The 27,501-nt window shown below is 40.2% G+C and overlaps 1 protein-coding gene across 3 annotated transcripts in view; it reads right to left on the minus strand.

Annotated features, from left to right (window-relative positions):
* The window catches only part of NR3C2 (nuclear receptor subfamily 3 group C member 2), a 332,295-nt gene that overhangs the window by 116,186 nt on the left and 188,608 nt on the right, over window positions 1–27,501 (minus strand). For all 3 annotated transcript variants that reach the window (XM_090036366.1, XM_090036367.1, XM_090036365.1), the window contains one exon: window positions 22,218–22,357. In XM_090036366.1, the coding sequence (XP_089892492.1) occupies window positions 22,218–22,357 (140 nt within the window). The remainder of the gene's footprint in view (window positions 1–22,217; window positions 22,358–27,501) is intronic.

Raw genomic sequence — 27,501 nt, forward strand, 5'->3', positions numbered from 1 at the left:
CCATACAAATAAATATTTCCTTCTACTTGAACTTAATCATTCTTTCCTGGCTTTGGCAAATCCCACTCAGATCAATCCCCTCCATTTCTGGGGTAGAAGCAGATGCTGTTGCTGCTGCATCTGCTCTGTCTCTGGGCATGTCTACACGAGACACTTACAGTGCAGTAGCCTAATAACACTGCACAGTAGCATGAAGGGCAAAAACCATGCTAATATGCTACTATGTAGTGTTATCAGGCTACTGCACAGTGTCACAAAACACTGTGTGCCAGCACTACTGTGCGGTAACTGTAGTTACTGTGCATTTAGTTAGTACTTCATTAAGCAAGTACTAACCTAAATGCACAGTAACTACTGTACATTCATGAACATGTAAACGTGCCCTCTGTGTGCCAAATGCCCATCTTTTATCCAAATCAAGCATTTTTGTTCCTGATTTTCTCTCATCACCCCATTGTAAATCCCTTTGTTTACCTGTGGTGTGGGCAGAACTTCCCTTAAGAAAAGTCTTTCACTTCTCTTGCAGTCATCAACCAGACTTTGACTGGAGGCAAAGCTTCAAAAACAATTCAAAATGAATTAGGTTTGGAAAATAGTGATTGGATTTATCTAAAGTCTTTGTTTGCATTTTTTGCATACAAGCAGACCACAGCTTTAGGTTGGTCTTAACCCTTTGAATCGAAGTAGGCAACAATCCAGAACTTAATAAAAAAACCAAATTGAAATGTACCTGATAGTCACTAAAAACATAGATGGTATATCTCTGCAGTGACCTTCTGTCATTCCATAATGGCTAATGAATTTCATACTTAATGATATAAACAGTAATAAAGGCATTTGTTCAGAGGGTAGAGAGAAGAATAATACAATGCATCCTTAAGCAGTTCTTATACAAATATAACAGAATATTGTAATGTGTAGGAGTGACTATAGGAAGTGCTGGAGTGAAACTATTCCGAAAAGTAGCCCGAAAAACAGAATTGAGATTTTAGGGAATGACTGTTTTTAAGTCATTCTAATCAGGTTACTGGTCAGAGAACTGCAAAGGATAAGGGTCTTACAGTTAGGTTTCCTAGATGCACCTTAAAAGCAGGATTATGCACCTGTTATTAAAGTACATAAAAGCACTCAAGTAAATGCATGTAAATGCTTCTCAGAACATAATTTGGAAAAACTTTAACCGTTTAACCATTTCTCAATCTTTATCATAATTTCCTGCATGCACTAATAAATATTCTTCACCTGTATGTTTGTATCCTTTTGTCTTTTTTCATGCCTTCCAGTCACATAATATTTTGCATTAAGCAGTCAGTGAGATCTATCCTCCCTGTCACAACTGCCTTCTCTTTTTCATAACAGAACATTGAAAATGGACTAACTGGCAGATATTTTTGCTAAAATTCTGATCTAAAAATGGTTTCTTCCCAAAATAAAGTGAAACAAAAATGCTGCAAGTTAGTATGGACTTTCTAACAAGCAACAACATTATCATTTTCTAATGAAATGCATTATAAGAAAAAAACAACATGGAATGCTGCTGTATTAAAACATTAATTTATTGCTTTCACTGCACAGATCTACTGCACTTAAATGATTTCCTGCTGCCCTATATACTGTACCTGCATGATGACACTGCAGAAGAATGAGAATGTGAGAATTTCTTATAGTTCCTATAAAGCATTGCATGTTTGTGAGATCTTGTCATTTGAACTCAGCTGTTTGCCAATGCATTTTTTTTAAATAATACCATTAAAAATACTGGGTAGTAACAATCTCATTCAGTAATATGATTGTACTATTGTAAAAATATTTTCCCATCATTAGGCTATTACTGATGAGCCTGCATGTCTGAGAGAGTATTTTTTTAAGTAGACGGATGGCTTTCATTAGAATTTTTTGTTTGATATGCTAGTGCATACTAAACATAAAGCACTGTTATTAATTTCCCCTAATAGCCCATCATTATTATTCCACCATATCACAGAAAATTAGCACCTATCACTTACATAATTACAAGCAGCATTGTTAAGAATGGTATTTGCATGCATGATATAGTGCATAGGCTAACACAAGTCCCTTTCATTTCTAAATCCACGTGATAAAGTGGATGAATAAATGATTGAGTACTTAGCCCCAAATCTATAATTATATTCAGAAAAAAAGTTAGAATTCTAGTCTGTGAAACATAAATACATATAATAATCATCATTTATAGCTAAAAACACAAGCCAAGATTTTCAGAAATGGATTAATAAAATTAGACTTCTAAATCATCATCTAAACACTAACATGAAGACATGGTTTTCAAAAGTATAGAGTCCTCTTTTTTTTGTTCCTTTTTTTTTTTTTTTTTAATTCTCTTTAATTCTTGCCCATTGATTAATTTAAGACTTTCCCCTTATTAGGAAAAAATAAAGATTTAAAACAGCAGTTCACTACCTGGCCATGCAAGCAAAAGCTTTGTAGGATTCTCTTCAAACTGCAGTTTAAATTGCTCCCTTTAGAAAAAGTTGCAGCTCATTTCTTTAGATCTGTGCCCACACACACTATCACATAGTGACTCTCTCCAGCAAAGTAACATTATAATTTTTAATATCATCTATCATCCTGTTCTGTAGTGAACAGACCTGCTTTGACATTGGAAGAACTGTTTGCCATATGTTTACCTCCAATCCCAGGTTTCTTTTTTCCTATTCAAAAGTCAGATTTTTTATTTTTTACATAGAAAGAAGTGTACAAGTGAGTTTTGTTACAGCATGAAGAAAACCCAAAACCATAATGTACAAATTATCAGTCCATTTCTTTCCTGTATTATAAATGCTACCTGAGCAAGTCCCAGATGAATTAAAATGAATCACAGTGTATATTATAAAAAAAAAATGCTATCCTTTAGTTTTACTGCACAGTTATAGTCACAGTCTACAATGGGTTATAGCACTAGTGGAGAAAAAAAAGGCAGCAATAGAAGAATGAATGCAAGTAAACTATGAACAGGAAAGGAGTGTAGAAAGCATTTCACTATCCTGCAGCATCTTTCTGAAAGAATTAAATGAAGTACAGCAAATGGCTCAAGACCTAGAAATCTGATTTAAGTGCTATGGTAATTTTTGAAGGAGTAAGAGGAACAGAAATCAAATTAATAAAACGAATAATACTCTGTATATCATAACGATGAGTAATGCACAAATGACATTATTTTTATTCTATAAACAATTACTTTGATTCGAGTCTTGCAAAACCAATTTTAAAAAGTTTCCCAACTTCCTAAATTTGTTCTAAACATAACTTAAAATGCTCTTTTATTTATCATATTTTGACTTGTATTGTAAAAGCGGTTCTTTCACATTTCCCTGTTTGTGTTTTTTTGGATCTGAATTCTCAAAATGTTGTGCATCCAACTGAGCACATGCAAACCCCAGTGTATTTGCACAAACCACAATTTACACTCACATAAAGATACAAATTTGTATGTATCTGCTTGGATTTTCTGTCTGTACAAGTATAAGTTGAATGGGATCATTTCTGAAAATTTGATCCACACTGCCTCTCCTTCTTATAATTCATCTATATTTCTGACAACTAAAGTCTCATTTTAATCCTTTAGGGTCTTATTTAGTTTACAAATCCACTTTCTAAAATATAATCTTGCCTATATTCCTTCTACCAAGTCACTTATTTCATCTCTTTTTTTTTTTTCTTTTTCAAACAGTGGTGTTTCTGTAGTTTCAGTGCACACAAATACCTGCTATCTAAAGTGACAGCTCCATTACAATTTCCTGTTCTCACTCTGCTGGTCATCTCTTGTACTTTTAAACAGAATCTGTAACTCAACTCTGATTTTTTAAGTATTACTTCCTAAAATAAATGAAAGTCAGTTGTGAGAAATCAGAGGTACTGTCAATGAAGAATGACTTTCTGTCTTCTATGTCATTTTATATGTTAACTAGCAAATGTGACTCTGCAAATTCCACAGTTCATGCTAGAGAAATGAACTTAAATCACAGGCAGCCAGTCACAGGTAGGAAAAGTATTGGCCAAACTGCTCTTCTACTACCCTTCTGGTAAATCCATAGATGGAATCATGACAACTTCATTGGAATCACTTGCTTATACTGTAGTTAAGATATGGCAGACCTTGTCAATGCAAAACAGAGGATGGATTTTTAGTCCTTGGAATGAAAGACTAGGAGCCTAAGGGAATACTTCATTCTGTTTCAGAAGGGCAACTGACTCATTCTATGACCTTGAACCTTTAATATCCTTGCACTTTGTTCAAATGGGTGGAGACTAAATAAAAGGCAAATGGTTTCTGAAAAGCTACATCTGTATAAGCTTCTTTGGCCCCTCTCTCATACACAAACACTTGCCCCCACCCACCTACGTACTAGAAGAAGAAAGAAAAATATCACACTCCTTCAAAGAACTCACCAAATCAAGAAAAGTAAGCAGCCAAAATCTACTTGGTATTTTTAAAGTTTCCATCTCCCTTTTTCAATTTTACTAAGAGAATTTAAAAAATGCAGAGAAGTAAGAGACACTGGAAAATTCCCACCTAACTTATTTAATGATTGTAACACATCGCAAATGCCAAAGCAGAAAACAGTAGGGTTTTTTTTGTCATCCGTGTATATATACATATACAGACACACACATACACACACATATATATATATAGACACACACTCAAAAGCATAATGTTCTAAAAGTACTTAAAACCTTTATGTTGATTTGAAATCTCTCTGAAATCAGCAAAACCACTAAAACAAGAGAAAATACTTTAAGTGCAACAAATTGGTTCTCCAAACCAAACAGAAACATTTAACCCACCAAGAAAAAAGTGTTGCTCCTCCTCCCTTTTAATAACCTTCTGTACAATTTACCCACTTTTGATAGTTATAAAGATATGCTGTAATCTGGTAAATAATTAAAAGATGTTTTGCATGCTGAAAGGCAGTAGTGTAAGCAGTCTTATATCAAAGGAGCATTACACTAAGATGCCTGACTAAGTGGATAAAGCATACTGCAACAGCAGAAATTATTATCAAGTCACATGTGAAACACCTGCAGTATATTCAGGAAAGAAGGAACACCCACAATTTGAGCAAAAGTATAAGCCAACCACGTCAAAAGCAGGGGCTGCAAATGAAGTTTACATAGAACAGAGCTTCAAAATAGGCAAATCACTAAAGCACAAAGGAGAGTGAGAAGCACAGATGAGGAACCTTGCATCACTCTCCTCTGCTGCTACATTTTTCCAGGGGCTGTCTGTGGATCATACCTTCCTGTATTTTTGTAATTCAACCACCCTTCCGGTGGAAGCCCCAGGCTAACGGTCACTATTTAACCCTCAAGAACTTTCCAAGTAGGATGTTGTTAGTGGAAAATATATGCTCTGCCACTATCAAAAAAATAATCACACACTCGCACAAATTAAAAGAATACTGGGACGGTTGTGAGATCAAGCATTCAAAAGTTACGAAATCCTAGAATTAATGTTGCTTGCACAACCTTAACTCAGACTGCCTTCTGCATATACATGGCGGTCTTTAATGGTATGAACACGTTCCATTTATACTACAGGATCCTTAGTTCATCCAGCTCATAGCATAGGCTGTGTTCTGGAGATGAATCATGGATTTGAAGTAAAGGGGAACACGGTTCTTATCCCATTTGTTGAAGAATATGGGAAGGATGTTCTGAATGAGGCAATGAAGAAAATGAAATAAAGAAAATGAAAAGTTCAACTAGTTAAGTTACAGAGTCATAGAGAAGTAGGGCTGCAAGGCACCTCCAGAGATCATCTAGTCCAATCCCCTGCCTGAGCCAGGATCACCCATGTCCAAACCATCCCGTACAAACCATAATCTAAACTGTACATGAGACTAGCATCAACCCTGACACAACATAGAGACTTAACACCCTAACCTCTCACAGGTAAAGCAGGGTAGCCAATGTCCTGCTTCTGTAAAATGTTGCTACTATATGCTCAAGAGGTCACGGGTAGAGTGCCACCTCCCTGGGTATAGAGGAAGGCAAAACCCTCCACAGTCCATACCAATCTGACCATAAGGTAAAATTTCTTCCTGACCCTAATTATGGCAATTGATCTGACCCTGAGCAGAGGGGCAAGACCCTCTAGCCAGGAACATCTGGCTTTACTCCTACCAAAAGAATCACCACACCCAGTTGAAGTCTCCAGGCTTAGCTGTAGCCAGCACCCAATGCCTCTGGGTAGGCTTAAAAACACTCTGACCCATAAAGCAGAAAAAAGGGGGGTTGGAGGGAGTGACTGGCAAAGCCCAGAAGCATGAGAAATAGACATGGCATAAAACAGGCATAGCTACACCTAGATCATCCCTGACCAGTGGCTGTCCAAGCTCTTCTGGAACTCCTCCAGTAATGGAGAGTCCACAGCTTCCCAAGGCAGTCTATGCCACTGCCTCACTGTTCTTGAAGTTTGACCAGGTATCCAGTCTGAAATCACTTTGCTGCAACTTGAAGCTGTTAGTCCTCATCTTCCTTTTTGCAGCAAGAGAGAAAAGCTGCTTTCCCTTTTTCTTAGGGCAGCCCTTCAAGTATTTGAAAACTGTTGTCATGTCCCCTCTTAGACTCATTTTCCACAAGCTGAACGTGCCCGGGTCTTTCAGCCTCTCCTCATGACTTGCCTCCCAAGCCCTTGATCATCTTTTTTGCCTACCTCTGGACCCTCTCTAACTTCTCCACATCCTTTTTAAACTGCAGAGCCCAGAACTGCACACACTTGAGACTTGACCATGCTGCCCTAGAGAATATGCTTCCCTTCTTACTGTGACACATTTGGGAGACTAAACAAAGTAGTCACCCATTTTGTTCTTTCTTTTCTGATTATCCCACTAGAGACCCTGATTTGCAGATGTGTTGAACTATAATCTGTCCTTTGAAAACACACAGAACTGTATAATCTTGAACTAGCTGAAGAATCTCAAATTGAGCACTGAAAATCTGACCCCAAATTGAACATTGACCCTTAAATTGTCTGTGCCTGAGCTTCCCATCTGTAAAACAGGTGTAATAATCAATCATCCTGTGAGGATGTTGTGAAGATTAATTAACGCTTGTGAAGCAGTCAGATACTATGATGATGAACACCACAGAAAAACCCAGGAAGAAATTAATAATAATTTTATCTTCAGAGCAAAGCAAGCTGTAAAGTAAGAGATGGGACCATGCATTAAACAATGAGACTACAAAATATTGACTAGCTGCTCATTATATGAGCACTGTCCATTCTTCTGCACAGAATGAGGCAGGGGTCCTGTGGAAAGAATAGCATATCAGTAACTAAGAGCTGTATTCTACAGCATTCGGGCTGTGCAGCTCAGTAAAGATTGCATAGGCAACCTTTATTTAGTGACATACTTGACTTTTTGTCCTTAATAATGTTCTATTAATATCAGATGTTTTTGTCTTTTGTTGTTTTTTTTTTAAAGGGCTAACTAAAAAAACAAAAGTGAAATTCCATCACAGGATATTATAACATTGATACCTACATCGGTCATCAGCTGGGTTAAAACTTCTAGATCCATTCCACAGGGTTCTATCACTTGAACTAATGGAAAAAATTGATAGAAAAAACAGACTATACTTCTCTTCATAGACCAGCACTATGAGAAAGAGGACTGATTGAAAACAAGGTGCACAGTTATTTTCTGACTGCAGAGGGATGGTGAAAATCAGGGGTCTTGACTTCCATTCTGCACTCTGGAATGGAAGTGAGCACACTCTTCTGCTGATTCCCAATTTCATCCTTGAGCCCAGAAGGAAGGTTATTAAGAACATAGAAAAGACAGGCTCCTGTCTCAGTTCTAATGCCTGGCTCTGACCTGAGTCACAGCAGCCCAATGCAACAATTGCAGAGGCTGTGCTAAACGTGCCCAGCGGGGATGCTAGGTAAATTCAGCTTGCAACTGTCTGTTAAGCATATGTCAGCCACAGTTATTCAGGGTTTGTAAATCTTAAATTTAGGCAGACTTTCATAGGGACATGAAAAGACATCCTTGAGAGAGAAGCTAAAGTCAAATTCCAAGTCCCTACACAGAAGTGGAGAGGTTAGGGGGAGAAATCTACGTACAATTTACCAGAATTACTTAACAAGGACAGATCAGCTACGTATTTTGACTGGCATTTTCATACATGGAAAACATCAGAAAAAAAAAGTTGGTCATCTATAAGTGATTGAACATGGAGTTTCTTAATAAGGAAATATGGGGTAACCCTAATAATAGGCAATAATACCAATTTCCACTTACTATAATTCAGTCTATTGGTGTTGGCATTAATATTCAAGCAAAGTATACACTGGTCTTCTGTTCTTAGATCTTTTGCTTTTTAAAACAGCTTTCTGTAAGTATTTGTCTACACTGCTGTCAAAGGCAGGATCGCAACTCATGCAGACACTTTAAATGAGCTAGCTTGGTTACTGAAAACAGGAGAGCTGTGGTAGCACAGAACTCAGAGTGGGCTAGCTGCCTCAGTATTTATCTAGCCCTCTCAGTATTTATCCAGGTTCATGAGTGGGTTTTGCAGCCCATATGGTGCTCCATACTGCTGCAGCTATATTGTGATCAGTTTAAAGCTCACTCAGGTATGTCTGTATGAGCTGCTGTCATACCTTTAACTGCAGTGTTGACATGCGCCCAGCTCTTATTATCTATTCACTCCCACTATAGTGAAAAAAACCTAACTGTCAAATCAAAGTTCAGAATGACTGGAAAATCAGTTCCCTTAGTTGTTATTCAAGAGATCAGAACAGGTTTTTCTTCTCCTTTATTTTGTTTTTGAACAATCACAAAACAAGTACCAGGCATTACATTATTTTCACTCTTCATCCTATTACACAGGTGGTGATGGGAATCTGTGCTAAGAGCGCTCTCTTGGAGTAAGAAGTAGGTTCAGCAATACAAACAAGTATCTGCAACCCAAATAACACTTTCTAAATCATCTAATTTTTAGTAAATAAAATAGTTCTCCTCTGTAGACAACTCATAGGATTTCTCTTCCTTGAAGGATGGTGAATTTGGACCTAAAGGCTGACCTGGTCCAAACAGCTTATTAGGAAAAAACGTAACTGATATAGAGATAAGACCTCATTACCAACTTAAAGGTGAAGGAAAAACAATCTTTGTAAGGGAAAAGAGGGTGAAATCCTGGCCTCTGTGAAGCCAATAGGAGTTTTGCCATTAACTTCACCCACACTATTTATATCTAAAGATGCTGTCAAATTATTCCCTTTCCTTTATTTATAACAGGCAGCTAATTGCCTGGGAAAAAAAACCCAACTTCTTTACGCTTTTAAGTGGAATTAACAACAACAAACAAGTTTTATGTATATATCTCTGTTTTGTTTTTGTTTTTTTTTTTAGATTTCACCATTTAGGGATTTCTTTCAGCTATGAATCCAGTTGCCAGTTGATAAGAAATGCTGCTTTATCTGCAACTCTGTTTCTCAGAAGGTGTCCTGCAGGATTCTCCCTCCCAGGTTTTAGTTATTTAGTCTGAGACTGGAGGAACTTGCCTGGCTCCTGAAGTTTTTTGAACTTCTGATTAGGTCCCCTACTGATTGCTTTAGTACGTATTACTGTAACTACTATATTCCTGCTCAGTTAAAATGCTGCGCCTGGGACATTCTAATCCATTCCTCGGAGTCAGCAGGATGTGAAGTTCCCAGAAAGAAAAGTCAATTTAAGACAGCAAACACGAAATCAAAAGTGGGCTTCAAGTGGCAATAAATAAATAAAACACACCTGAGGAAAAGATGGGAAAAACATGAAATTCTCAGCCAGAACTCTGAGTTGGGGAATCTATGTACAGCTTAGAAATCTGCTTGATCTGGAAGGCGCTTTATGTATCAGGGTACAATTCCTATTTGCTGTTAACCACACAGGACTGTAACTCCAAAAGCTCATGGCACAGAGCTAACAATAGTTTTTGAATGATGTGCTCTACCGCTGACATGAAACTGCTATAGGCAAGAGGGTCGTTCCTCCCCAAAAGAACAGATCTAATGGGCATGGGGAGGGTGCCTCGTAATGAGATCATTGGAAGGGGTCTACCAAGGCTGTGCAGGAGGTCTTGACATAAGGGACTGGAATGTTATAAGAAGACAGGAATGGTTTTACTGTGCTAATCATTTTTGCTTGGCAAAAAGATGAAGGGGGCTACTGCACAAGCCCAGTGAAGCAGCTGAGAACCCTGCCTTTTTGCACCATGACAGACCAACCTGGATTCCCATGGGAAGAGCATGCTAGAGGGAGAAGCATTACATTCAGGATGATTGTAGATCCTATAATGATTTATACTTGCTTGTGCTTAAACGTTTGTTTTAGAAACACTGTTTTAGAATCCTGTGCCTCTGAGTGTGTATTACGGGCCACATCCATGTGTCCCCAAAGGGTTAACTGCAACTCTCAGGACATCCACATGTCTGGAGTTCTCAAAGATAGTGTGCTTAATCCACTAGTTATTCTGGAGATCAGCAGTGGCTTATAGGGTTTAGGGCTACCGGAACTCCATTTTTGTGAAAGAATAATAGTCTGTTCCTAGGAAAGCGTTGCCCCTGGACCCAGAAGTCCAGGCTTAGAGCAGATGGAACTAGTAGACTGAGATCCAACACAGCAGTCTAGTGAGAGTTCAACAGTGGAAGCTTAGCTAACCCTATGACAATAGGGGTGTCCCTTTTCAATAATTTATAGTCAAGTCTTTGTATGGGTCTTTCACACCAGAGTGGTCAAAACCTAGTAAGAAATACTAAAAAAATGGAATGAGATTGAATAGGCTTTCTTCAGGTTATGTGCAAAGTCCACCTTCAAGTTACTCCTGAAGATTCAGATCAGTTGTAATTCATATAAAAACAAATTATTAACATCCTTCTACTAGAAGAGCATTTAGGTATATTTTACCTACATTAAGTAGGGATTCTGACTTCTAATTTAGACTGTTTTAGTATGACATCAAATCAGGATGCCAGATAGGGTGGCCACCTGTTTCTAATTGGGCGGAACAGTCCTGCAGTAGGAACATCAAGTCCTGGTCCTGGGCTGCATGACTCCAGGACACCATTTGTCCTGGATTTGCAGTGTATGCAGGGATCAGGATACAGCAGACTTCCCCATTCCAGCCTGCAAGGGGCTGTGGGGGACATGCACATGGTCAGGAAATACAGCTCCCTGCAAGTAAGTCTATAGGGATGGAAGAGGTATAAGGGGTGCAGGAACGGGGGAAAGATTGAGGCCCCCATGGCAAGAGAGGAAGTGAGGCAGTGGCCACTTGGAGTTGTGCCCTCTAATGCTGCCGCCAGGTAGGCAGGGGGTGTGTGGCTGGCACGGGTCTCCTGAGGGAAAGGTAGCAGGGCAGGGAGCCCTGAGCCCGCAGTGGGCAGCCCACATCTGCTCGCTACCCCATTTGACTCTTGTCTGGCTGTGGCAGCAGTGGCGGGGGTGGGGGAAGGTAAAGCAAGAAGGTGAGCATGTGTCCCACCTTCCACTTTTGAAAAGGTGGTCACCCCAATTCCACACAACAAATGAACTATAATAAACTGCAAAGAAACATGTCAAAGGCCTGCAGATCATCTGCAGAAGCCAGCAAACCATATGCGGCTGCACTGTGTGTAATGGCGTAAAATGGACCCAGCTGGGTATCCCCTGCTTTCACAGGACCTTATCTACTCAGGTAAAATATAAGAGAGGCACTAGGGAGGCATCTGTCCTGTTTAACTACCACATGAATCCAAGGAAAGAAACTGTAGCAAAGAGTCAACCAAAAACTACTACTATTCCTGGCAGTTCCAACAAGACCTCAGGCAAGGGAGAACTGATGGCCATAAATATTTTCTACAATTTTACTGGACTACTTCTATCCTGTGCCAACTGGCTGTTTGCTCCTACCCCTCCTTTTTTCTCAGCCTCATTTCACACTTGCTTTCCTCTTCCCTTTATCCACTGCACTGTCTTTCTCATCCATTTCCCCTCACTTGTCTTTCCATTCAGTTATTTCCAACTAAAACCACCAAAACAAAAAAGCAAACAAACAAGTACAAATCATGAAACTACCATGATGTGCATTGCCACTATGCTGACTTCTGTAATTGTATGTTCTCTCTCTTCCTCTACCCTCAGCTTGTCTTGTCTATTTAGATTTTAAGCTCTCTGGGCTCTCTACTACTCCGGGTCTGGACACTGCCTGAAAGAAATACATCTATGCAAAACTGACCAACAGAAAAAAGGTAAATTCTAATATTTGAGAATGCTATCTATGGAAGTGGTCTTTCTTGGTCTGAAAGCAAGTTCAGGAGCAAAGACGTGCTTCAAGAAAGACGCACAGACACAAACACTACTTTAAACCCAATCTATTTTTTTTCTCCAGGTTGACACTGTCAGGGGCAAAGTCAATGCAACAGAACCCAGATCATTCATACCTGGTGTTTTGCACCTTGCTTAATGTGGAGCAGGTTGCCAAATTAAGTCTGAGCTGCTCAGCTATCTGTTCTGGGTTTTACTTCAAAGGCTGCCACTTTTCCACTTAGCTGGACAGCAGCAGTAGTTCTGTGCACATGATCAGAGAGACAGATCCCATTGACATAAAAGCCACAGCAAACAGCTAGAGCACCTCAGCAGTTCCAGGTAGTGTCATAGCGCTTAGGGTTGGAAGGGACCTAAACAGATCATCAGATCCAACCCCCTGCCCTGGGCAGGAACGAGTGCCAGGGTCATATCACCCCAGCCAAATATCTGCCCAGCCTCCTCTTGAAGACCGCCAAGGTAGGAGAGAGTACCACCTCACTTGGGAGCCCATTCCAGAGCCTGGCAGTCCTAACTATAAAGTAATGTCTCCTGATGTCCAGCCTGAACCTTCTCTCTAACAATCTGTGGCCATTATTCCTAGTAACCGTGGGTAGTGCTCAGGGGAACAGAGCCTCCCCCAATTCCCACTGGTCCCCCCCAGTGAGTCTGTAAACAGCAACCAGATCCCCTCTCAGCCTTCTCTTTGCTGTGACTCTTTATACTCCCACGTGCTTAGGAACCTAATTCTGTGAAGCATCCCAGTTCTACTATAAATGCTTTGCAACTAGAACCAAAATTTCACCCCAAACCATTGTCTGGATCAAAGAGGATGAGCATGAAACAAAAGCTGAAATCAGCATGGAAATTAAAACTGTGCAGTAATACAAACGCTATTTCAGACTAATTGAAAGCTAGGTAATATTTGGGTGCAGTAGCACATTATTACACTTAGACTGCACTAAATCTGTGGAATGCGCCTGTTAAGTGGTATTAAGTTAGAATGTGCTGTGAGCAGTCACACATTAATGGGTAGTATCATTTTTTGCCTGCCCAGCTCTCACTTGCCATTAGAGGGCCAGCAGTGGGAGTGTAGCTAGGCACCAGGACATTTGAGATCTATCCCTGCTCTGGGAAAAGAAGGGAAAGGACTATGGGAGTGATGCATCCTAGGATTCTGGAGGACTGCAAATTACTATTTTTATCTCTGTAGAGCAGACTGTAGTTACCATCACAAGAGCTATGTTGCAGTGCTCAAAGTTAATTACAAGGATATAAGAATTGCCATGCATTGGGTCAGACCATAGGTCCATCTTGCCCCGTATCCTGTTTCACACAGTGGCAGAGGATGGATGGTGAAAAGCAGAGTAAACTAGGTCTGACCAAGGTCTTTTTCCACACTGTTCCTTTCTCACTTGCAGCCTCCAGCGTTTAAGGTCTAGGAAGTTCCATTTTAGAGGATGTATCCCTAACTCCCAAGCACAATAGCTACTGATACCCCTTTCCTCCATGAATTGGTCCAATTCCTGTTCAAACCTGGCTAAACTGTTAGCTTCCACAATTTCTAGCGGCAACTTTAATTATACACTGTGTAAAAAATAACTTATTTTTGTTAGTTTTAAATTTACTACCTACTAGTTTCATTTTGTGACCCCTCATTCTTGTACTGCAAGAGAGAGTAATAATAAATCCCTATTTGCTTTCTCCTTTGTAAACCCTTTCTGGCCACACCCTTATGACCCCTGTCAAGCATCTCTTTACTAAACTAAATGGGCAGTCTTTTTAGTCTCTCCTCATATGGAAGCCCTTCTATACCATTAATCATCCTTGTTACCCTTCTATGTAACTTCTCTACTTCTTCTATATCCTTTTTGAGGTGTGGGGACCAAAATTGGACACAGTATTCAAGGTGTGGATGCACCATGGATTTATAAAGAGCCATGATGATACTTTCTGTTTTGTTAACAATTCCCTTCTTAATAATCTTTAACACTTTGCTTACTTTTTTTGACTGCTGCTGAGCACGGTTTTTAGCTGATGTTTTTAGTTAACTGTCCACAATGACTCCCACATTTTTCCCTGGGTGGTAACAGCTAATGTAGAGCCCATCATAACGTAGGCATAGTTTGCATTATTTCTGCTCAGGCGTATCACTTTACATTTACCTATGCTGAATGTCACCTGCCAGTTAGTTGCCCATTAGCTCAATAATGCCAGATCCTTCTGTAATTCCTCACCTTGGTCGTCACCACTTTAAATAATGTTGTGTCATCTGCAAATTTTGCCACCTAGCTTTTCCTATTTCCAGCTCATTTATTAATATGTTAAACAACACTGGACTCAACACTGATCCCGGGGGGACCCCGCTGTTTACTTCTTTCCATTCTGAAAACTGACCATTTATACTCACTCTATCTTTAAGCCAATTTCCAATCTACAAGCGTATACTCCCTGTGATCCCGTGACTATCTAACTTAGTTAAGAGCATCTCATGGGACACTCTGTCAAATGCTGTTTGGAAATCCAAATATACTATGTCAACTGGATCACCTTGATCCACCTGCTTACTGACACCCTCAAAGAACTCTAGCAGGTTGGTGAGGCATGCCTGCCCTTTGACAAAGCCACACTGATTCCTCCCCAGCAAACCTTGTTCATCCATAGTCATCCTTGCCTGAAGTGATAAAACTCTGTGCTTTAATGTGCAAACACTTGTGTTTTAAGTACCTTTAGTATGGTGTGTGTGCAACATGTAACTTCATCTGTACAGTAGACTTTTCATCACCAATGAAAACCCTCCAAATTTAGAAAAAACTCTATGATCAGCTAGCTGTGGACAGGAAGCAAATAAGATGACTGATAGCATACACTGCTGTAATTCTAAGGTGATGTTTAACAATCTTGGGGAAGGGTAAAAGAGCTTATGCAGCCACAGCAGGTATTGGTTTTCTAGAAGGTTCCCAAAGCTCACCAGGACTTTTTCAGATACTTATGAAACTCCTTCTTATACTAGTTAGGTATTATTGTCTCCAGTGCTCCAGTTAGGAGGCTGTTCTAGTATCTTACTGCTCCGATGCCTATAAACTGTCTTTTGATGTCTAGCCTAATGCCATTCATTTATACCCATTTGTTCTTGGTGCCAGTACTGTCTGTTATCTTAAAACAGCTCTTCTCCCTCCCTGGTGCTCCCCACCAATATGTTTACAGAAAACAATCATATTGTTATTAGGCCTTTAATTTGATAAGCTTAAGATTGGGAGCCTTTTAGTCTCTTCTTCTAACACAGGGGCGCTCTCATTCCATTACTGCCCTAGTAGCCCTTCTCTACATCTATCAGAATTTGAATTCAACTCTCTCAAACATGGGTGACTAGCACTGTTCACAGTACTCCAGATGGGATTTTCCCCACACTTTTCAGTGGCACTAGCATCTCACTATTCTAACTGGAAACAACAAACTTGAATCAAATACACCCTTTTTCAGGGCTTATAATTATACTGTGGTGAATTAAAACACCCAGCTGATGTTATATCCACATGCTCCCTGTTGGGAGAAAATCTTCTCCAGACTCCCCCTGAGGGCTATCCCGGGGGCTGGCAGAGAGCACAGGGCTAGTCACCACGTGCATGGGGCCAGGAGAGCCCTGCCAGCTGGAGCGGCAGCTGTCTCCTTGCCCTGTATACACTGGGAGGGCTCCTGATATGCACAAGGCTGGGAGACGGCTGCTGCTGCAGAGCTCTGGTTCCCTGGGCGACCCAGGGCCAGCCAGGAGCTGTCCCACTTCTGGGGTAGCTCCCAGCAAACTCTGGGTTGTGTGGAGATTTCCCCACAGTCTGCAGCTGGTTGGGAGCTGCCCCAGAAGTGGGATGGTTCTTGGCTATCCGTGGACTGTAAAGGGAAGCAGGGAGCTCCCAAGTTTTGGTGCTGCTCAGCTCCCAGCTTTTGTGGGGAACCAGGAGCTGAGCAGTGCTAGGATAAGGGGAGGGATGTGGAGGGGCAGAAAGCTACCCCGTCCCAGAGCTGCTTCAGCTCCCAGCTCCTCGGAAGGAGCTGGAAGCTGAGCAGTGCCAGGACTGGGGGAGTTTTCCCATCCCTTGTGGCTCCCTAATCCTACTGGCCAGCATCTAAACATGTGCTACTGCACAGTATCTACTGCACAGCTAGTTTACTACCTGAATTTACAGGTAGTAACTAACTGTGCAGTAGACTAAATTTACTGCAGAGTAAATGCCTGCATGTGTAGACGGTGATACTTTACTGTGCAGGAGATTAGCCTACTGCATAGTAAAGCAGCTTGTGTAGACACACCCGCTAACAGTAGTACTCCCCTACAGCTTCTCAGTATTTAAGAAACTACCTTCACTAATGCAAGCATTCAGATACCTTGGTATCCATAGGAGCCATGGAAGTACTCGAGATCAACTACTCTGGTGTATGCATTCATTGTTAACTAAAAAATTTTCATGTACTGAACTTTACTTTGTAGCTGAAAAACTTCAGGAACTAGTATTCACTAAAACTCACACTGCACAAACACACATAAGGCTAACCCTGTAGCATAGCCATAGTATCTTCAGAGCTGTACAGTAGGCCTATCTTCAAATTCCTACCCTGGTGCCTGTCTGTTGCTCTTTAGGCTGGGGCAATGCTCAGTCATTATGGAGAATCACTGGCTTGGTTCACTCACCAGTAGTTCAGCAACAGATTAAAGGAGTGGTCTCACTATACTCCCAAGGCTGTCCTGAACAACTATGAACCAGAAGTAAAGAGTGAGGAATCACAAGGTTGAAAGATTTTAGAGTGGTTAAGAACTGGAGGTATATTTTAGTATAGTACTAGACAATGAAGCTGGTCAGGGCATATCAGTTAGTATACCACTTGTGGTCAAGTGGGGTCACTGAAAGGCCTTTCAAACAGAATTTAAAATGAAAGTACTTTTTTCTAATTTCATTAGAACATTAGCAGGTTTTTAAAAAAATACATCAGTGTTTCTTTTCTGCTTTTCTAGTCATTAACAGCTTCAATTTGTGGATCCCTATGGCACTGAAGCTGCTAAAACTGTCGCTCACTCCTTGCTAGTTTTAAAACCAAAAGGTTGCATCAGGCAGAGGTGTTTTTTTCCCTACAACACAGCAGCAGAATAAGTCTGCTCCATCCGTACTGTATACCCAACATTTATTTTAGGGCTTTCAGTTTCATTGCATAGTTTGCTATGCAGTTCACATACTCCCACAGCCACAACAGAACAAGTTGTAAATGATCTACTGTAAAATACCTTGCCTTTAATTAATCTTTCCTCCACTTGTGCCAAACTTCTTGCTGACTTTTTTTTCTTTTTGTGGTGAAGCTGCAGCTGTTTCTGCATCCCCTCTCCCATCAACTTCCTAAGGCTGCTGAAGCCAGTTAGCAGGAAATAATAGAAACCATGGCTCCACACAGCAGTACTGCCTGCCAGGCAGGGATGAAAGAAGGATCCCTCTTATATCCATTAAAATATTCACTGGGTGACAATATCAAAAACAGAGGTGATTAGTATAATTTTATTTTACAACCACAAACTATAGCATACCAAGTTAATGTAAACTGCATACTGAGAAGCAGTCTTTACGTGAACACACACTGGCTCTCACACTTCAGTAGATCACCTGTCAGGCTTGCCCTTCAACTCCTATTTCAGTCTGACAAGGCTGTAAATTCACATTGGCACAATAGGTCAGGAACAGAATCAACAGAATTCAGGGACTCTCCAATCCTATACACGTCTGTGATAATGTATGGACATTTGTCCTGAAGAATGTTGAATTCAGAGGTCACTGACCTTGTGAAAGTGGATAAAATGAAAAATGCAACCTATGATGGAAAAATATTTATTCCAATACTGCAGAATGAATACGGGAATAGAGAGAAACACAGAAAATAATTACACCTGTAATTCATTCTAATGATATAGACAAAAATAATTCACACAAGTACATATACAATAGCAGCACAATGGTAGTAAAAAGAAATCTTTATACTGTATACTCTCTCTCAAATTCAGTTTATTCAACACAAAGAAGAATTCTGCTTTCTTAAGCACCAGAATACTTCTGTCCCTTTTGTAAAATTAATTTTTCCTAAACTTACTTAAAAATGCCTTTTTAATTTTGTTAACTAAGCACATTTTAAGAACTAAATGTTCTAACCTTTAATTCTGCTTATTTTTTTTTTACTTTTGCTCCAGCTTAGAATTTCTCATTTTAATTAAAAAAATTACACACTGTAACGTGTCTTTCACATCGGTTTAGAAATATATAACTTTGAGATGTTTCATTTTATGAACAATAGTTCATAGGAAGGCATGAGATGAATAAGCCTAAAAAAAACATATTGCGAATACTCTTCCACCTGCCTTCTTTTGAGGGTTTGCGGACAGGGAGGATATCAAATAATTTTGCAAAAAGAATACCCTTAGGATATTATGCAAGTGGCTCAGTGCTAAATGGATGCACAAGTCTGTTTCCTGCTAGAAGAACTGCATCTATCCTCCGGTAAATTGCCAAGCTGGTAATGAGTCTCAATCCTTCAGGCTAAAATGATTCTCTAGAAGACCACTGCATCATTTTGATATTGCACAAAAAGATTACCCTAGTTGGATTTCACTGGCAAGTTCGTAATTACTCTGGGTAGACTCGAACCTTGTTCTTTTGGTTCAGCCTATTTAAATGTTACATGTTAAAGCGCAATTTGGCAGTAAAAAAAAACAAAGAACAATAGTTTTATTCTCTAACCCCAGTTTTGGAGCCATCTAAATCGTCTCAGCTGTCCAAAATACGTAGAAGTTGCAATCAATGGGAACTTTTCTTCTTAATGCAGAACCAATGAGCACATACACATGCTCCTGGAAATGTAAATATGGGGGGTGTGCTTTAATTAGTGCAGCTCCAAGAGCCATGCTGATTGAAAGCACCTGGAGCATCATGTGTATCAGCATCTCCATGCTGAAAAACAGCGGAGGGGCACTTTGAGTTAGCTTTAATAATTTAGTAATTTCCATGCTCCAGCAGACTTGATTAATCGAATAATTATAATTATATAATGATAACTGCAATTACAGCATGTCAGATCAGGCTCCCTGCACATGTATAAGAGCCCAATGATATGAAAACTAGGGAAGCCAGGTCAAACTTATACCAGAGATAGCATATTGGTAACACTGCTATTAAACTGCTTGCTGAGGTGAACATACAGGTTTGCTGTAGGTGCTCACAAGCCAATTTAAATAAAGCAAGCATCTAATAATGCTTTCAGTAATTTTGTTCAGTTAAAAATTTTCACCAGAAGACAAATATCTGAAATTCTTGTGAAACAGTACGACAACCCTAGAATGTTCATGGACTTCTGCTTACCTGTATGTTTCCACACTTTATACCCTGTAAGTGAGTTGTACATGGAATTACCAATATATATTCAATGTTAGTCCCATTTCAGTGTTTTTGTCTGGCAATTTCCTTTTGTTAACTGATTACAAATTGCAAGCTGAACTGTAATAAAAAACCCAATGAGAAAGTTATCATTTGATTTAAAAATACTATATATTTTAATTTAAATTTTTAAATGTTTTACTGTATTTACTTAGTGCAAGATGAGTCCCCGCTACCCCCCTTTATCATGGGAAAAAGAGCCCCTCATCTTTGATTCAAGGCTAAAGTGTGTGTGTGTGGGGGGGGGGGGCGGTGTATACAGTCTCTGGCTATAGTCCTGACCAGTAGTCATGGTTGAAGCAACAGCAGCTGCCTGTTCTCAAGCCACCTTTGCCCTTCCTGTCTGTCTCCAGCCTCTCCCTCCCATGCAGCCTCTGCCCCACTGCTGATTAGCTTTGTTCTAGCTCTGGCATGGCTCAGACTGGGCTGCTTTCTCCTGGGGGGAGAAAGCAGACAGCAGGGGCTAGATGGGGGGCAGGGGCAGAGATAGTGAAGGGGCTAAGGGGCAGAGACACTTGGGGCAAAAGTCACAAGGGAGCAACCATGAGGGATCCAGGTGTGGAGGGGCAAGTGCCAAGGGAGTCAGGCATGAGGCAGGGGACAGATGCTAGAAAGATCAGGAAGCAGGAGGAGAAAGTGTTAGGAGGGAGGACAGGCACTAGAGGACAAGGTGGGGAAGGGCAAGGGACAGTGCCAAGCTGCCTGACTACCCCACTGTTTGCCCTCTACTGCCTCCCCAACTACCTGCCACCAATTGTCTGTCTCCCAACTCCTCCTGCTGCTGGCTCCCTCCACCACTGTTTGCTGTACTGCAGCAACAGGGGGTGGGGGGGTAGCAATGACAAATTTAAATAATGACCCTCCAATAATTATATTCTATACATGGAACATTATGACAACTCTAAATTTTAAATACAGAGTATTTACTTAATCTTCACAGGTAAAATCTGAGCCAAGAGGGCAGCAGACAAGGGGCCTGTAGCCTGCTACTAATCTCAAGGTTAGCCCATAATTCTTTGTGAAATAATGAATTGATTCCAGGTCTCCATTGCTCAAGAATTTTAATCTAGTTTGCCTGATGACTACAGAAGATATATATGCCTTAAAACTTGCTTCACTGAGGAATCTTCTTTTCAGACCTGTATTCTACTTAATGGCAAATGGATATGTACCTCTGTTATCAACAGTTGATTAAATACTCACAAGGAAATTAAATCATGTAACAATGGAAGACCACTTCCTGGTCTCACCACGCACTTTTCCCAGAACCAGTTAGGCATCCCATTGAGTATGTATTTTCTCCCACATAGGGATCATGTCTACATGTGCACTAAAGTGCTTTTCTTAACGTTCATTAAATTTAGTACCTCCAGTGTGAGGTACTAAACCAATGCACATTAGGCTACCTTTATAGGCAGTTACAAATGCGTACAGTTTAAGTGATTCTTAATGTGCAGTAGCCTACTTTACTACGAATCAGTGTAATAGGATGTGTTTTTATGTGATGCTTTAAAGTGCAATAAAATAGGCTACTGCCCATTAAAGCACATGTGCAGACACTCCCAGTTTTGTCTAGGAAATCTGAATTAAGGAAGAATCACTCTACTTATGAACAACTTTTCATTTTCTAAGTAGTCAAAAAAGCTGTACTTGTTCTAAAGAATTTTTCTTCATTCAAGGTCTAATCCTATTTTAAAAACTTATATCTACCACCCTGGAAATGTTTTACATTTGCAAAGAGGCTACAAACAGCATTTTCTTTTTTCTGTGGTGCTAAAACAATTACTAAGATTTAATAATGTTTTTCTGTAGCAGGCAAGGTAATTCAAATGAGTTCTCTTGATTGAGAAACTCTTAACAGGAGATAGGATAAAAGGAGAGGCCCCACAGCCATTTGTTAACTGATATGCCTTATTTAATCTTAATGAAAGAATAGCTCATCATTTACCTCTAAGTAATCTGAAACTGTCCATTCCTGGCTTACTCACCAATCTACCCTGGCCTTAAAGTCACCTTTTTTTTTCAGAGGAAAGAAGAACACATTAATGAGGCCTAGCACAACACAGATCTATGGGCACATAGCTGCGTTACTTAAAACTTACATTTAAAAAAGCCACACATTTTTGGCAATAAGCAAATCCTGAAGTACAGCAGAATGCCTAAAATATTTCCTTATAAAAAGTCTGTGTATGTTAGTTTGCTTACACACATTTTTTCTGCATGTTTAAAGAAAAAAAGAGAGGAGTAAAAAACTCAGACTAACCAATTTTCTAGAAACTGTATACTAGCAATGGTTTCAGAAATGTTTTCCAGATAAAGCGGTGCCATTTATAAGTGCTGAGCTAATTCAACATTTTTTTCAGAACAACATTGTGGAATTAATCACAAAATACAAAAATATCAGAAAGAATCTAAAATAAATAACCACATCAACATTTACCTTCCACAGCTCTTTTGAAGAAAACTTTGCAGCTGCCACAGGTGACCACACCATAATGACATCCAGAAGCCTCATCCCCACACACCAAACAAACTTTGGAGGGTCTTGAAGATCCAGTTGATACACTCCTCAATGAAGAACTGAGGAAAAACGAAAAAAAATTATGAATATTTAAATTCACGTTGTCCATGACACAAAATTCAATAAATAAGTCATAGGAAGGTGTGCTGCTTTTTACACTGAAAAATTAGAAACCCACAGTTCTTTCTGGTACCTCCTGGTTGGATACAAGAGTTGTCTTAAATACACATGCAATATTAATGTTATATTGCTTATTTTAAATTACCTATACCCTATCAATACTGAAGTGAGAAACTACCACAAGATTAATTATTGATATTAGATGAACAGGTGACAAACAGATAAAAAAAACACTCTATGATGTCCACTGTGTAAAGACTAGGTGGTTATAAATTGCTTCAATTTAAGTTTCCCAAGTCAATAGATATTTTAGTGATCCTGATATCTGATAAGGCTTTAGGTAACAGGAGAAAGGAACATTTTTTTACAATGCTGCTCAATTACCCTCATTATACTTTAAGCTTATATTTTATTAGTTTATATCATTTTTTTAAAAAGCAGCTTAAAAGAAAATATATATTTATCTCCAGATGATCTATTTCCAAAACTCTGGCAAGATGTATTTTGCATGTCACAATAGGGAAATCATTTTGGAGGGTTAGGAAAATAATTCCCACATTTTATAAGGTGACATTTATTGTGAAGGCCAGCTTCAGCCCTAAACAGTTATCTACCACATTCTTGAACTGTGAATTTAGACAACAGTTTTCAGTAGGCAGTAGTATGAAAGCATTTCCCACCAGGAGTGCTGGAAGTTATCGTACTTCTTGCATACCCAGCAGAGTGGTGCTCGCTCCACACCTTCCTTAAGTGGTAAGGTACAAGCATCAGCACTGCCATGTGCAAGTGCAACATGTGGTGGCTCAGAGAAAAGGTAGGCTTGTGGATCCTTCTCCATATCTGTGAATGGGTGAGTACAACTTGGCCCTAGATCTAGCAGCTCTTCTGGCAGGCACAATCAGTTGCACATCTTCTCATACTCACTATTTTTAATATTGTCAGCCAATTAAAAGAGTAATAACAATATCCCTAAAGAGTCTTACACCAAGTTCCAAATAGCTATAACAGACTATTTCAAAACTACACATCTACTTGTAGTAGTCCATGGAAGCAGATTAATTTGACATCAACAGCTAAAAATTACGTTCTAACAAATTCTCACAGTCAAAACATGTATCTTTGTTCTTTATTAAGAAACAAGAGTACTCAGGTATTTACAATTAATTATTATATAACACATTTGTTCAACGTATGTCAAATATTCAGCACTTGCTTTTCTACAGTTGCACGGCTTCTGTGAGCAAGCCATAAGGAAGTCGAGTGTTTTAACCAAGGTCACATCATGAATGTAACTGTCACAGACTAGATGTTAGAGTAAAACACTGGGAAACAGAAATCTAAATTACTCAGCTTTTTAAATGACTGCTTTCAGATATTACTGACAACGCTAGCAATAATATTGCTTCTCTGTCTGATCTTTATTAAACTGTTAGGTTTACCAGACCTACTCATTGTGCTATTTATACTTTCATTACATAATAATGTAATAATGGTTAATAACTGTTGGACAATGGCGCTAGTTTGTCTATCATGGAGGCAGAGAAAAGCCCTGGGAAATTAGCACAGATAAGTAATATTGTTTATTAGGAGCTTAAGACTGAAAGAGACTCCCTGGGATGGCAGGTCTAGTCCTCTGCTTTCACAGGCAAAGCATTCTGGCCTCATATACACAGCCACAAAACACCAAATAAAAAAAAAAAATCTACAGTTTGCCATAGAAAGACAGCAGGAGAGGCAAGGGCACTACCAATGCCTTAGCTACGGCACTAGCAAGGACTTTAGATGATCTGAGGAAGCAAATAGTGAAAAGAAGAAAGGCCCAACACTTCCTGCCAGTCTGACCTGGGGGAAAACTCCTTTCTGGCCCTGAATGTGTTTATTAGTTTGATGTTAAGCATGTGAGCAAAATCCACCAGATAGGAACCTGAGAGGTTTCTCCCTTTTGTTAGAAACACCTGTGTACCCAGCTCAACCTCTAGCTGTGCCTAAAGTCCAGGATACTTTTGAGAGAGGGAATAAAACTCAGAAACCAACTGGGAAACTGGGGGAACTTCTGTCTTGTCCTTTAACATGAGTAGGAAAAGCCACAAAACATGAGACTACCAACCTCCAACCATATGGTTAAACAAGTTTCCCATTAACCTCTCCTCACGGGGATAGCAAAGACTCTAAATCAGGTGTAGGCAATTATTTTGGCTGGAGGGTCAATTAATAAGTTTTGGTGAACTGTTGAGGGCCACACGGGTAGTCGCTCCCCTTGACAGGTGCCCTGCTCCCTGGTAGCCATCTTGGCGCTGTAAGTCCTGCCCCTAACCTCTGACCTTTGCCACCTGAAGTCTCTTCCCTTGCCCCAGAAGTATTTATGGGGGGGGAGGGATTGCTCTCTTGAAACCAGAAAAAAAAAATCATATACTATATAAAAAAATCAAACACCTACTATAACTTATTTTATTTTAAAAAATGTTTTTGTTCTAATTTAAGCATGTTTCCATAGGGCACCTAGATGTGATTGCATAATAGCTCAAAATTCAGTCTTACTCTTGTATATTGTGTGTAGTGGTAAGTGGGTGTATGTGGTGGGTGTGTGTGGTGGGTTGTGGGGGGGTGTGGTGTGTGGTTATGGTGCAGTGTGTTGGGAAGGGTGGGGGAATGGGTGTGTTTGTGGGTATGACAGGGGTATGACAAGGGTGGGAGCGTGTGTGGGGGGGCTGTCAGGTTACGGTGGGGATGGGAGTGTGTGTGGAGGCTGTGGGAAGGTGTGAATGTGTGTTGAGGGTATGGCGGGGGTGGGGGGCGTGTATGTATGGAGGGGGGGTCCTCAGAGTTCCTGGAGTATGTCAGTCCCTGGATCTGCATGTGGTGGCTGCAAGTGGGGCCAACCCCACCTGGCCCCATAGTGCACAGCTCCCTATGCTCTGGCCACCATCCCACCTGGCTCCACAGTGCACAGCTCCCTATGCTCTGGCCAAAGATGGTGGCACCTGGCCCATAAAGTGCTCCCACCCTCCCACATTGTGGCAGGGTATGGGGCCAGCTCCACCCATAGCACACAGCTCCTGCGCTTCCACCCCAGTTCCCGGCCACAGGTGGTGGTGACAGTGTGTAGAGTCAGCCCCACACAGACCTGTAACATGCAGCTTCTGCCCAAGTCCCACCAGCTCAACCCAGCCCCACAGTGCACAGCTCCTGCGTGCCTGCAGCATGCAGACCAACCCAGCCTGGCCCCATAGCGCCTAGCTCTCTGCACTCCTGCAGCCTTTCCCCCAGTGGAAGTCCCTGGTCCTGGCTTAGTGGGGCCCTCCCTGCATTTCCAGGCTCACAGGCAGGGAGGCTGGGAACAGCCACGAGGTGGCCAGGCAAAAACCTCTGCCAGGCAGAGGCTTCTAGTCTCTACTGCCCCCAAGCTTGGGGCTGGGGACAGGTCAGGCCAAGCTGGGATGGGGGGTGGTTGGTTAGCAACCAGAGCTGCACCTCCTGCATAGAGGCACCAGTTTGCAGAGGGACAGCCCAGGGCCAGGGCTTACCAAGAGCTTACAGATGGGCCCCACAGGCCAAATGAAATTGCCTGGTGGGCCGGAACTGGCCTGTAGGCTGTATTTTTCCTGCCCCTGCTCTAAATTATATATCATATGATTTGATTCTTGAATCATATCATCAACACCCCTAACCTAGTATACTGTCCTTTGCAGGATAATATGGTAAGAAACCTTGAAGTAATTCAGGTTCCTTCCCATCACTACTTGGTTCAGAAGACCATTCCAAAACTTAATTCTTTCATTATTTGGATACAATCTTCTATTTTCCAGTTAAAGTTTGTTTGTGACCATTTTGTCAGTTTGTAGCCATTTAGTTTTGTACCAATATTACCCTTTCACTTAACTGCTCTGTTCATTCCTGAGGGCTCCTCCCCCCAATTTATTTAGTAAGATCATTACCCTTCTCAGTCTTTATTTTGCTAAGCTAAATGAGCCAAAGTCATTTAATCACCTATTCAAATATTCTCCATTTCCCCAATTATACTAGTAACTCTCTCTACAGGTCTCTTTCCCTGTTCTAGTTTTAAGTAATCCTTTTTGAAAATTAGAACCATACACAATGCACTATTCTCATTTTCTGCTACTAATTTTTCTACTAAAATAATCTACTTACTATGCCCTATGCATTTATTATTTTCAACAAAGTAGCATGCTGATGGCTCACAGTCACCCTACAAGCTACCCATCTGTCAAGTTCCCCTCTTTCTCCAAAGCATGGCCCTCCTATGTTATAGCCATACTTCTTGGTATCAGATGCCAAGTGCACAATTTTGAGTTTCATATTATTTCTAAGACTTCACTTCACAAGGTAATTCAATTCTTCCTATATGATAATCCAATCCTCTTCCATATTAGCACTACCTGCAACTTCATGTCATCCACAAATTCTATAAAACACACACCTGGCTCTTACACCAACACTGCTAACAAAAATATTATATAGGATAAATTCCAAGACCAATCTCTGAGGGACATTACCAGTTATCTCTTTAATTTTATAACTCCCCTTTCAATACATCACAAGACTCCTTTTAGCTGGCCTTTTCTACTTTACAATTAAAGTATTAATCCCCATAATCTTTATTTTAGCTAAGAAATTCCTAAGAGGCACTGTATCACTCATCAATTTATACGGATAGTTATGTCAACAAAATCTAGGAAAACTATACTTGCAAAAATGTGCACTAACTTAACATTTTCAAGCATTCCACATAGGTACTTATTTTGCTTAAGTAATGAAAACAATTGGTGAATATTTCCTGTCAAAATTCTTAATTTGATGAAAAAAACTGAGTTTTGACTAAAAACCCACGAAAAGTATCTTTCTGTAAAAGACGGTATTAGTTTGCTGAAAATCTGTTAATCTTAAAACCTGATTTTTGGGGGATTTTCAGCTGAAAATCAAAATATTTGTGTTGAAAAATGAAATATTTTGACTTTGAAATGTTTGTGGAAGATGTAGCTTTGATGTCTCATGGTTCCAGTCTTCTCTTGGAGCTGAGCTCCCCTGTCAGACTTGACTATGTGATTGCCAGGATGCACTCTCT

The sequence above is a fragment of the Crocodylus siamensis genome, chromosome 2, assembly GCF_052110815.1.
Source record: "Crocodylus siamensis isolate JL-2025a chromosome 2, ASM5211081v1, whole genome shotgun sequence".
NCBI classification, from domain to species: Eukaryota; Metazoa; Chordata; order Crocodylia; family Crocodylidae; genus Crocodylus; species Crocodylus siamensis.